General features: G+C 40.4%; 1 protein-coding gene across 4 annotated transcripts in view; it reads right to left on the reverse strand.

The window, feature by feature from the left end:
* The window catches only part of Adamtsl1 (ADAMTS like 1), an 877,745-nt gene that overhangs the window by 52,526 nt on the left and 811,588 nt on the right, over window positions 1–13,631 (reverse strand). For all 4 annotated transcript variants that reach the window (XM_076934699.1, XM_076934698.1, XM_076934696.1 and 1 more), the window contains one exon: window positions 3,855–3,983. In XM_076934699.1, the coding sequence (XP_076790814.1) occupies window positions 3,855–3,983 (129 nt within the window). The remainder of the gene's footprint in view (window positions 1–3,854; window positions 3,984–13,631) is intronic.

Raw genomic sequence — 13,631 nt, forward strand, 5'->3', positions numbered from 1 at the left:
TTGTTTTTACGTCCTAGGTTCTCCATTTTCTTCCTGACTTGGCATCTGGCTTTCACAATTTCTTTCAAATGTTTAATTCAGTGGTTCTCAACCTTCCTAATGCTATGTTTCCCTTTAATATGGTTATGGTGACCCAATCATAAAATTATTTCCTTGCTACTTCATAACTGTAATTTTGCTACTGTTATGAATAGTACTGTAAAGATCTTATATGCAGATGGTCTCTTGACCCCTAGAGGGGTCACAGCCCATAGGGAACCATTAGTCTAATTCCTTCTTTTGCGGTCTATTCCTCTGCCAGTCTCTTCTCTTAGCAACCCTGATGCTCAGTAGGAGCACACAGGATCAGTCTTTTCTCTGAGGCCTTTGTTCACAGTGATCAGGTGGGGAGTCCCTGTCTACATAAAGACCAGTCAGTGCCTGTGTGGAGGGAATCCCTGCCAAAGCTTCTTACCCATCTTGGGGCACAGACATGAAAGGTCTTAGTTCTAAAATTTCCACATGATTTCTCTACACACTGCAACCTAGGTATGTAGTGTTTTTTAGCAACAGGGTCTTATTAATTAGTTCCAGTGGGCAGCCAGGAAGAATAACAACAGCCTGTCTGGTTTGTGTGTGTGTGTGGGGGGGGGGGGGGCACTGGAGCTTCCCCGACTGATGGAAGGAGGTATCTTTAACCTTCCCCTGGGGTTTCCCTGAGGAGCTTATTTAGTAACTTTGGGCTCTCAGGAACAGCATCATCTAGAAATGCCCCCCATGTAACTCTCTCCCTCTAGACACACATTTGTTGAATTGGCTTACACAATAGTGAGTTTCCATATTGGCTTTTCAGATAATCTTAGCTTTGATCAACCCTCCTTCCTTCTTCCTCTGCCTCCCCTACGTCTGCATAGGCTCTCTACCCCTCATGTTTCCCCTGCTGTCACAGCATCTATGTTCTGCTATTCCATCTACTACTTTAAGACATCCCTCACCCCAGTGCCTTCTCCCCAATTTCCTTACTTATACGGCATTCCAGGTTAGCATGCAAATCTAAAGATCCATACATGAGACAGAACATATAATATTTATCTATTTGGGTCTGGGTTATATGGCTCTATCTATCTATCTATCTATCATCTATATCTCTATCTATCTATCTATCTATCTATCTATCTATCTATCTATCTATCTACCTATCATCTATCTATCTATTTCTAGCTTCATCCATTTACCTGAACATTTTTATACTTTTATTTTTCTTTACAGCTGTATAAAATCTTACTGTATCTATGTGCCACATTTTGTTATCCATCAGCTGAAGGGAATCCAGGCTTGTTTCCTTTTCTGACTATTGTGAACAAAGCAGCAATGAAATGCTCGGGTAATTAGCTCTGCGGTAAGATAACAGAGTTCCTGTCTATGCCCACGAGTGGTAGCTGGGCAGTAGCAGATCTAGTGTTTTCTGCGGAAGCTCCGTACTGACTCCCATAGTGGCTGTCCACGTTTAGGTTCCACCAACAATGAACAAAGGTCCCTCTTACGTGGCACCTTCAACCTCCATGTGTCATCATTCACTTTCTTGATGATTGCCATTCTGACTGGGATGAGGTGAAATCTCAAAATAGTTCTAATTTGATGAACAATGATGTGGCAAATCTCAAAAATGTTTATTAGACACCTGTGCTTTTTTTTTTTTTTTTTTTTTTTTTTTTTGAGAACTCTCTGTTAAGAACTATAGTCCATACATAGTTTGACTGACTTGTTTTCTTAGTGTTTAGGTTTTATGAGCTCTTTGTGTAGTCTGGCATCAATCTTCCAGGGGAGAGGAAGCTGGCAAACAGTCCCTCCCATTCTGTGTCTGCCTCTTCACTCGATGGATGGCTTGTTTGGCTGCAGACAGCCTTTTGGTTTCTTGACATCCTGTTTCTCAGTTGTTGGTCTTATTTCCCGAGTAACTGGCAAGTCCTTCTGTCTGCTGAAGTGCACTACTCCTTATTTTCTTCTCGCTCAGTGTCAGGGCATCAGGCCTTATGTTGAGGTCCTTGAACTATCTGAAGCTGAGTTTTATGTAGAGTGAGAGGAAAGAATCTAGTTTTATTCTTCTCCATGTTGATAGCCAATTTCCCCAGCACCATTTGTTGAGGATACTTTTCTTTTTCCACTGTGTATTTTTGGGCTCTTTTTCAATAATCAGATGTCTGTAGGAGTGTGGGCTTATATCTGGGCCCTTGATTCTATTCTATTGATCCGTGTGTCTCTTTCTGTGATGGTACCACACTATTTTTTTATTACTATGACTCTTCAGTATAACTTAAAATCAGGCATGATGATGCTACTAGCAATACATATGTATATTTGTTCATTATGTTTTTGACCTTTGGTCTTTATGCCTTTATATAGATTTTAAGGTTTTGTGTTTGCTATTTCTGTGAAGAATGGTTCTGAAATTTTGATTGGGATTTTTTTTTTTTTTTTTTTTTTTTTTGAGACAGGGTTTCTCTGTGTAGCCCAGGTTGTCCTAGAACTCACTCTGTAGACCAGGCTGGCCTTGAACTCAGAAATCCGCCTGCCTCTACCTCTCAAGTGCTGGAATTAAAGGCGTGTGCTACCACTGCCCGGCTTGATTGGGATTTTTGGTTTGAATTTGTAGATTGCTTTTGACAGATGGCTGTTTTTATAACATTAATTCTTCTGATATGAATGTGGGTAATCCTTCCATTTCTTAGTGTCTCCCTCAATTCCCTCTTTCCTTTCTTCCTTCCTTTGGAAGCCACCCTTTCTTCTCTTTCCCTTTCCCCTTCCCCCCTCCCCTTCCCCTTCCCTTCCCTCCCCTCCCCCCTCTCTGTATGCACATGTGTGTGAAGGTGCATGCATGTAGAGGCCAGAGGAGGGCACCAGGTGTCTTCTACTGCTCTCTTTCTTATTTCTTGAGACCCTGTCTCTTACTGAAGCTGAAGCTTCAGTATCCAGTACCACTCTGGATAGATGTACTGGGCGGTGAGTTGTTAGAATCCACCTGTCTCAATCTATTAGTACTGGGTATGTACAGCCATGCCTGGCTTTTACATGGGTGTTGGAGACTCAAACTCAAGTCCTCTTGTTTGCATATCAGGCATTTTTTCTTACCCACTGAGCCATCTCCCCAACTCAGAAGCAGCATGTTTTTTCCTTTCCTTTGTCTGGGCCTCTTGGTCATCCATCCAAGGTCACTCATGGTCTATCTGCCACCCACCTTGTAAAGATTTAGGCCCTCCACGTTCAGACCTAAGCTCATAGTATTCCCTGGACAGTACCAGCTTTCAGGAACATTTCCACACTCCTTCTTTTTCTACCTGTAATACTCTTGCTCTAGTCCTTACATGCTCACATTCTCTTAATGTGGAAAATTAAGATGAAGACAAAACAAAGAAGTCCAGATTGTCACCCAGCTGCAATCCTAGCAGTTAAAAGGCTGTTGTAGAAAAGCCATGGATTTGAAGCCTGAACTACCCAGTGAGGTCTAAGCCAGCCTCATTCTGTAACACAGCTTCTTTAGCCACCAAACAACAAATACTACTGCAATGAGCAGAAATGCAAACGAATGCTGATTGGCTTGACTTACTATGCTGTATCACACTGTACCCCACAAATGTGCACAACTATGAGTTGTCTAACATGAATAATGAAAAACTCAAATGTCTCTTTTAGTCCACAAGGCTTAGGCAGAGTTAACCTGCTTGCTCTAACTTCCCAACGCACCCCATACTTTCTGAATGAGGTATTTGTTGCCATTCTGGAGTCCTTGAGAGAATTTGTGTCTAATTTACATTTGTATCCCCCAGCCAAAGCTCCATCAATATTAGAACAGATCAATATGAGAATGGGTTTCTCACCTGCCACTTGGCAGTGAATTGTCACATTCACTCCTTTAATGGTTCTGATGGTGCTGCCAATATCCACAGTGACTGTAGGCTTCTCGGTGTTGAGCATAGTCAGTCGGGATGTTTTCACTAGTGGCTTTCCTGGAGGTGAGAAAGAAAGTGAGCTTTCACCATTAGTGTTGTGGACTGGGGTGCTGATATCACCCCAGGATATCAACAGAGGACACATGTTCTTGAACATACCCCACCATGTTTTGCCTGGGGGCGTGGGGAAACCTAGAACCTGTTTCCTGTCTACTCACATACCTACCATAGACTTAAAAGGAAAAGAACAAGGTTGAAGTCTTTGAAGATAATTACGTGGTGCTCTATGCGGATAGCATACACATTCTAATCATTAAATATAAAAGACAATATTTAAGGGCTTAATTTTTACTTTGGGACAGTTCTAGATTCATGTACAGTTGGAAAAAGTAACCCAGAGCAGTCTGTATCAAGTTTTCCCATAATGCAATCATGTTATGAAAATATAGCACAATTTCATGGTCTCAATGTGAACATCTACATGGCTAAGCCACAGACCATCTGCCCCTACAAGCATTCCTCATGATATCTATAATCCTGAACCCCTAAAATGCTTTGGACACCATTAGCATTCTTTTTTTTTTTTTTTTTTTTGCTTTCAGCAATCTGTTGTGCAAACAGAATTAAGGTTCCCCCTCTCCCCCCAACCTTCCAATGGTTGGGAATCTTTCATGTTTGGTTCCATGCTAGCTCTCAGAATTCTCCAGAGATTCTTCCAGCTTTTATATCATATTATGGTTGCATTTTTTAATAGTGTGGTCCTTTTTATTGCAGAGTAGTATTCTATGACATGGGAAAAACCGCAGTTTGCTTAGCTGTTCAGCTGCTGTAGGATATCTGGGTTATTTCCAGATTCTGATAAAGCTGTCATAAACACTCTGGTACAGGTAGCTCTGGGGACATTTGTCTTCGTTTCTTTGGCATAAATGTGGAGGAATGCAGTTTAACTGTCATATGGCAACTCCCCCCTCCCTTCTTCCCCGCTACTTTTTATTTCTTTCACTGGATAGTTGCACAGTGACATCTTATTGTGGTTTAAGTTGCCTCTCCCTAATGGCTGACGCTGTCAACTATCTCTCACCTGCGTATTTACCACATGCACAGTTTTTGGTGAAATGTCTATTCATGCTATTTGAGCATTTGGAAATTATTAGCCAGAAGTTTAGGAAGCAGTAGTAGTATTAAAACAGAAAAAAATACAGCCGCTGGTTTGAATTTCTTTTCAATGCTTGTGCTATCTGCTGTATAACACCATGTGTTCAAACTTCTGGTAATCAGATCTAGCAAAGGAGTTGTCCCCTAAGCATCTGCGTTGAAGCAGGCTTGTTCTTTACATTTAGTACCCCTTTTACCAGGAGATGTGGGAGCAGAAACTAATCCTTTCTTTTCCTCTTTTACAACTGAGGGCAAAGATTTCTGTATGAAGTAAGGATCACCATTACCATATTTTTGTGGGTGGGTGAATATTTGAAAGGTGACTCTGAGTAATGGCATTCTTTTCTGTCTTCCTGTGACAGTTTTGTTGTATTATAGAACCGGGCCGAAACTGTGGATGCCATCACTTACAGTAACACTGCACAGCCATAGCTGGCTCCCTCTGCCTGGTTGGTATATAAATTCCTTTTGGATGCCTCAAATCTTTCCTGGGCTCTGAAGTGTACACAGAGAAATGGCATAGGCCCACTGGTCCTCCACGGTAGCCTCCTCACCCACATGTATTTTTCTCTTATTACTAGGGATAAAGGCTTTGCCTAGTTTTGTTTTTCTTCTCCCATTATATGCTGTTCCCTCCTCTTGGTCCAGATTAATACAACTGTCACCTTCAAGAATCCTTGTCAACTAAAAATAAAATAACTGGTCTGGAGATTTGCCATTTCTTCGAGTCTCATAGGTGGCTTCTATTTCTACTTGTGGCCTCATTAAATGTTCAATTATACTGTCACATAGTCATCACCCACAGTAACATATTCCATCTCACCAGAGGCCAAGTGTCTCCACATCCATTTCCCTTCTTTCTAAGGCAGCAATTCTCAACTTTCCTAATGCTGTGACCCTTTAATGCAGTTCCTCATGTTGTGATGACCCCAACCATAAAATTATTTTTGTTGCTACTTTATAACTGTAATTTTTCTATTACTACAAATTGTAATGTAAATATTTTTGGAGATAAAGGCTTGCCTGAGGGGTTGCAACCCACAGGTTGAGGACCACTGTTCTGTAGGCATGGTTGCTTTCTGTGGTGGTCACTTCCAAAGTTTCTTAGCCCTGCTTCTTTATGGGCAAAATTCTAAAAGCAGTCACACATTTACCAGATGCTTAGCACATTAACAGATGCCTTTGCCAGGTAAATCTTGTTGGTGGAAGTGGGAAAACGGAGACTTAAAAAGGCATAATTTGGGCCCCAGGGAGCTTAGACTCAAGTAGACAAACAATAACTATAACACAAGTGGACTGGGAAAGTTCCCTTCGAAGAGTTTGGATAAAAGTGGGGAGAAACGCAGAAAGCTGAGTTGATATAAACCTTATTTACCATCAGAAAAAGACTTTCATAGAGGCAGGTGTCTAAGAGATACCCTGGGTGCAGGCATCACCTCTCTGAAGGGGATGTGATCCCACAGCTGAGATGAAATGATTTCTGCTGCAGCTGGGATGCACTCCTCTGCAGAAGCGACAGGCACCAGCTGGAAGCTGCAGGGCTAACCACCATATTCTACTTGAGCATTTTATAAGTGGATTATTTTATCATTGACTCTCTTCTTGTTTAAACATTAAAATCTCAACTTATACTGCATCAAGGGTGGATGGGTCATCTCCAGGACATAATCATGCACTTTGGTGGGGCATTTTTCCCACTTTCAGAGTGACATATCTGTGGCTGTCTTTTATCATCCAAAATGTGCAGTCACTACCTATTTTGCCATAGAATCTTAAGAGGTCTTTATAGTCTAGACACAGTCACTGGTTTTATACACACACACACACACACACACACAATATATATATATATATATATATATATATATATATATATATATATATATATATATATATAATGCTTGCCCAGTTTGTAGCTTTCCTTTTCACCTTAACAGGGCCTTTCACAGACCTAAGTGTTTATATTTGATAACATCCATTTTATCATTTTTATGGATTATGCTTTTTATATCAAGTCTAGGAACTACTTACATAGATCTATATTCTAATGATAACTTCCTATTTTTTTTCCTAAAAGCTTTATGGGTTAAGTTTTACATTCAGCTTATTGATACATTGATTTAATTTTTATATTTATGGTTTATTTTATTATCCTCAAACTTTAATTTTTATATCAGGAAACTAATTATTTATTGATTTTTGAAATTTGAAGTTCATAATGGGCAACTTTAAAATAAATTAATACCATTTAAAAAAATCAAACTATTGGCATTCCATTTAAGATAAAATTGTACTGAGTGAAAATAGCTATTTAAAAAATCCTGGCCAGTGTTATCCATCCATGAATTGTACCTCACTGGTACAAATTGGCATAATTATGCTCTAATTGTATTTTGAGAGAAAAGTTTCCTTTTAACAGGAAGGGTGATGTGTAGGAGGAGCTAAGGTGGGAGGAGTACTGAGAGGAAGAAAAGGAGTAAGAAGAGGAGAAGAAGAAGGAGAGGAGAAGCTAGGTGATGAAAGAGAGATAGAGGGGGGAGACAGGGAAGCAGATGTTCATGAATCTCCACCAGTCAAAGATAGTAGATATATCTAGGTTGGGTAGTGGGTTACACCTCTGATTGAACAATACCAAACTTATAAAGCCTATGATTAACATTTTTTTAAAAAATGTGTAAATGCAAAAAGGAAAAGGGGGCATGGGATAGGGGTTTTCTAAGGGGGGGAATGGGGAAAGGGGATGGCATCTGAAGTGTAAATGAAAGATCTAATAAAAAAAATATATAATAAAAAAAAAAGAAAAACCAAAAAAAAAAAAAAAACAAAGAAAAGAAAGCAAATCTAAAAAGACAGTGAAATGAAACTCACATTATCGTATTATTTTTTCATATTTGTCAATCAATTCTTTTAAATCCACAAGTATTTCCAGTTGATGTATAATAAAACAGAAATGTAGACTATCAGTGTATGTTTTAAATACTAAAGAAAGATGTAAAATGAGACCATGGAGGGAAAGAGTGATGGATACATTAAAATCTGTTGCTTCTAAGCCACAAAAAAATAAATAAAAAATAAATAAATCCTGGCCAGTGTTATCCATCCATGAATTAATTTTTGTATAAGGTATGGTACTCAGATAAGGTCCCCTTGTTTATAGCCTACGGCTACTTAGCTGCTTTGATACCCTTTCTCAGCAGGTTATCTTTTCTATCTTGGATGGCTTCCTTATCATTGTCAAGATGAGTTGAGCATGTTTGTAACGATCTGCTTCTGGGATTTCTGTTTCGATTTTCATCTTTCTCCTTCCAATAACATACAGCCACAATTACTGTAACTATATAATCACAGTCTGGCAAGTGATGCTTCCTGCCTTATTCTCCTTTGCTGCTTACTCTACTGCTTCTTTTAGCAGTCATTTCAGACCCACTTGTCCACATTTATGGAGTCCTGCTAAGATTTTGATAGGAATTATATCAATCATATAGCCCCACTTATCTTTACCAGTGTTTTGGAGATTCCAGGATGCAAATATTGATATGTTCTGTTACATTTTTACCTAGTTATTTCTTTTCAGGGATGGGTAATACTGTGCTTTGTATTTCATTATTTATTTCTGGTATGTGGAAATGCATACCAGAAATAATGCATACCAGAAATAAATAAATAAATAAATACCTAGGCCCTTTTTATAGGTTCTTTAAGACTTTTAATATAAACATTTGGTCCTTCTGAAAAAAAGGACAAGCTTTACTTTTTCCTTGCCATTCTTTGAGAAAGCCCTGGGAGAACATGTAATGGATGGATGAAGTCCTGACTGAATGTGTATTGTTTAACACGACCATGGCTATGTCAAAGATGTCAATGCCTCAGACCCATGGGGAAATGGCAAAGCTTTCCCCTGGGGAGAGGCTCGGAGGGATGGCAAAGCCTTCCTCTGGACTCACTGTTAATATTAGCAGTGTACAGAAAAACTAATAACCACAGCCTCCTCCTCCCAGGTGACAGCAACCCGAGACTACACCCCTACAGAAATCTCCTAGGGAGATGAGCTAACCTCCTCCTGAGCTGTACATAATTAAACTCAGTAAAGTTCTGCATCGCTTTGCATAGTTGGAGTTGCTCACCACACTGAGCACAGCCCACTTGATCCTGGCTTTTCTGTACATGAGGTGAGAGTGTGTGTGTGTGTGTGTGAGAGAGAGAGAGAGAGAGAGAGAGAGAGAGAGAGAGAGAGAGAGAGAGAGAGAGAGAGAGAGAGAGAATCTGTTCTTTTTTCATTCCTTCCCAGTACCCATCAGGTCACGTGCCAGGCTCACCTGACAGAGCAACTCCACGAGCATCTTGACTCCTTTCTTACATTACTCTACTGGATTGGTCCTTTAGCACTATACTTTGTAAAGATAGCAAAAGCAAAAATTTTAAGTGTTGAGAGACTTCAAAAATAGCCTAGGTATTTTGTATTCTGTTACATGGCATCTATAACCTATGTGAGTCTTCTGTTCAAGTATTTCAGCCATTTTCTCTGGCATCATATAGACACGGAAGCAGAGAGGGGTAGAAGTCCAGCTTCCTGGTTTGACTTCTCATGTATCCCATGTCAGGGGACTCCTTATTACTGCTGGGCAGGGTGGGCTTTCTGAATCTCCATTGGTCTTCAATGTCATCACAATGGAAACAGCCTTCCTAACAGCTGCTGGGAGGTAGTAAGGGTCTGATTCTCAAGTAGGTATGGGAATAAGAATTCTATGGGGTGAAGGTGGAGGTCTAGGCTTCCCAAATGTTCTCATTAGCTCCCAGTAGGTATGAAACACCTCATTTTCTATGATAGCACCCCATGGGTATGTTGAGGTAGGTACATTCTTTTATATTGTCCATGAGGGAAGGTGAGTCTAGGCTCCTTAACCAGCACTGTGTGTATGGATCAATCGCAGTGTTTCTGTGATATTTGCTCAAAGCTCAGCAATAGTTTCCAAACATATGTCTTGCTATGCTGTCTCTTTCCTGTTCCTTTTGCTAGAGAGAACAAGCTTTTAGTGTGTGTGTGTGTGTGTGTGTGTGTGTGTGTGTGTGTGTGTGTGTATGACATACTCTTTGGTATTTCCTGGTGGCCTCCTTCTTCAGCTCCAAGTTTAGAGTTTATGAGGCAAAGAGGAAGCCCAATAAATTCACAATTGTGCGAGCTGAACCATCCCTCAGTTTCCAAGGTCTCTAGCCAGTCAGCTTTCTTCTTTCCACTTTTCAAGCTTGTGTTTACACATACTGTGGTCAGGGTTTTTAACTGCACTGAGCAAGAGGAATAGGGAACAGTACAACCACATCTCCTACGCTTTCTTTCCGGAAGTGGAAATTCTTTGTATGCTATGCTTTAACAGGCTTTTTATCATCTGGGGGAAAAATACAGCACTGTATGCACATGACCATAAAATACAATGCAAAGATTCATTTATTAAGCACTGTGGGGAAATAAGGGTCCACATGAGGTCATTTCATATACCTAAAACTTAATCTTTTGTAAGTCAAATGGATTTGATTTTGTTTTAACCATTTAAAGGCAGGACATTCCAGATCGCCAGTCACTCTTCTTGCCCGTCATTAGCTGAAGAAAGTCTTTTGAGTCTGACACCTGCATTTCATAATTTGCATATTCTCTCCCATGCCTCATGCACGGCCACTCAGCTTCATATCTGAAGTTGGCCTCTTTATTGTCCTCTCTGTTTGACTTGCCCTCTGGGCAGGAGTGAATGGGCTCATTGGAACTGTATTTAGGAGTGGAAACTTGATGCAGGTGAGAATGGGTGTAGGCTTTCCATGATTTTATGACTGCGCAGGGCTGTTCCCACCTACCTTCCACTTAAGATCATGTATGACCTGGTGAAGAGAAATTATAAAGTGCTATAATGATATGCTGACATGTAAATGCAGGCAAAATATGGAATAACACTGATATTAATAAATATCAACTCTAACTCCAAATCTAGCCCAACCCTAATAGACTTCTCTGTGGCTATAACTAAATGCTATCCTTATGTCAGGGCAACTGTACAGACTCCAGGGTCAGGGTGAACTCCTTGCCTCCACTCTGACCTTACTCACTACAGTGTCTTCCTAAGACAGAGCCTTTCTTTCTGGAACATCAACCAGATCATATAGTTTGCCACGTAACATTTCTGTTCTTTCAGTATAATCCAAACAAAATGTATAGCTTCTTTTCACAACTAACTGTCTTCTACATGGTTATGACTAACCTACCTCTCCTACCATGAGGCCTCTCCTACCTCATGGAGAACAAAATTCCCATAAGCCACTCTGTTCTAGCTTATTGAATTTTCATTCCTCTACCCAGCAGCCCTGGCCTATCTGGTCCCTGTCCACAATGTCTACAGACATCTACATGGATATATTCTTCTCATCATTTAGGTCTTTTTGCACATAAAATATCTTAGAGAGGCCATTTCCAGCTACCCCATCTAGAGCATGCACCCCATCACCCCTAGACAGGCATTATAAGTCTCACTTATTTTGATTTCTCTTTTTCATAAGACTATCAGAAATTCTGTTCTTTATACCTTCTCTTTCAACCATGCCTCATCATGTAATCTCCCTTCCATATAGTCCTGGCACAAAGTAGGTCCTCAAAAAAAAAATGTCTTAAGTGAAAAAAAAAAAAAGGCTTTGAGAAGCAGACAGGTAAAACTCTCCTTTGATAAGCCAGGGATCTGTCCAAGACCATAGAGCTGGTATGTCATTATGCTGAGCTGAACACCAGATCTTGGACCTATAGTCCAGTGTTTGGTAGGGAGGGTCCCTATGTTCTGGTCTGCAGACTGGTTGCTGCAGAATCCCCAGGGTACTTGTTAAAGACATACCCTGTCCTTCGCCAATACAAGAGCTGCCTCACTGTGTTATAAAAACCACTGTGCCAATGGGGAAATGAGGCCAGGGACCAGAGCAGACCCACAATTACCAAGTTATTTTTCCTACAGGAATTTTAATAATAAAGGTGGTTTTTATAGCTGCAAGTGTATGGCTATAAAATTCAAATGTCACTGAATTAAATCCGGCCCTTAATTAATTATACTGAGGTTGTGCTGAAAAGTAATGGCCTTGTCCACTATCAGTAGAGGTGCTGTTGTTAGCAGACCACTACGTTTATGCTCACATCACCTTCAGGAACCACTTTTAAGGCAGAGTGCAAAGTCACCCAAGCATTTATAATCAATAGAATTTTATAATGAATACTTTTTCTTAATTAATTGACCCCCTCAAAAGTTACAAAAACATCTATATGTATATTTTGAAATTTCCAACACTTTGAGTTTTTTTTTTTTTTTTTTTTTTTTTTTTTTTTTTTTTTTTTTAAACGAGACTGAGTCTTGCTATGTAGTTCTACATGTTGTTTGGAACTTGCTATGTAAACCAGGCTGGTTACTTGCTATGTAAACTTGCTATGTAAACAGTGTCTTACTTGAGCACAGACACAGGATGGAGTCCTAGCAGATGGAACAGGTAAAGAAGTGTGCCACTTCTGAGCTCAAAAGTGCTAGGATGACAAGCTTGTGAGACTACACCTGCCTTTATATGTACTCTGGAGTCTCATTATTTCTTTCTTTAATCTGAATCTGACATGCTTCAGAACAGCCCAAGGTGCAGCTAACACTATGCTAGCATCCATGGATGTGATGCTTACCTCGGAATGGGTGGGGTCTTATGCTGTTTTTAAGCAGAGATGCTCAGCAAACCAGGAAGCCTAGCTCTGGAAAGTGAGTCTCTTTGGAGGCAGGCAGGGACAGATGAACAACCTTAGAGGCAAAGGCTTAAAAAAAAAAAAAAAAAAGAAAAGAAAGGAAAAAACAGTCTTGTGCATGGTGGGCTCCTACTTTCTTTCCTCATACATGACTCTAGGTACAAATCAAAATCTACTAGGGAAAAGTCAGGAGTGAATACATTCACAAACTCTCTGGCCCAGTGTGAGCCAGAGGAGATGAGAAGGTATGGCAGTTAAAGTCTCTGTTGCTTTGATGATGAAACACTGTGATCAAAATCAACTTGGGGAGGAAATGGTTGAATTCATCTTAACATGCTCAGGTGAAACACCACCACTCCTCATGGCTTACTCATCCTTCCATCCTATTTACCTCAGCACTAGCTACCCTGAGTGTGACACCACCCACAGTGGGCTACAGCCTCCCACATTAACTATTAATCAAGAAAATGCCCCAAAGGCTTACCCACAAGCCAGTTTGCTGGGGGCATTTTCTTAGTTGAGGTTCCTTCTTCTCAAATGACTCTAGCTAGCGTTAAAGTTGGCAAAAAGCTAACCAGAAAGGGTTGTTCTTTGAGTGATGCCAAAAACCAGACAGCATTGTCAAGTATTCTCAGAGCTGTGTTGTAGCCTCTATCAGCAGAGCCATTATTAGAAGCACCAGGCTGCCTTCTACTTTAAAAGTTAGGGCAGGGACTAAGTCAATGAGACCAAACCTGCTTCCCCTTTATCCTGGACCCACAGGTAGGCCCCTTTCCAATCTCTCCACAGTTGAGCACAGACACAGG

Source organism: Arvicanthis niloticus, chromosome 5 (assembly GCF_011762505.2).
Source record: "Arvicanthis niloticus isolate mArvNil1 chromosome 5, mArvNil1.pat.X, whole genome shotgun sequence".
In the NCBI taxonomy this organism is placed as follows: domain Eukaryota; kingdom Metazoa; phylum Chordata; class Mammalia; order Rodentia; family Muridae; genus Arvicanthis; species Arvicanthis niloticus.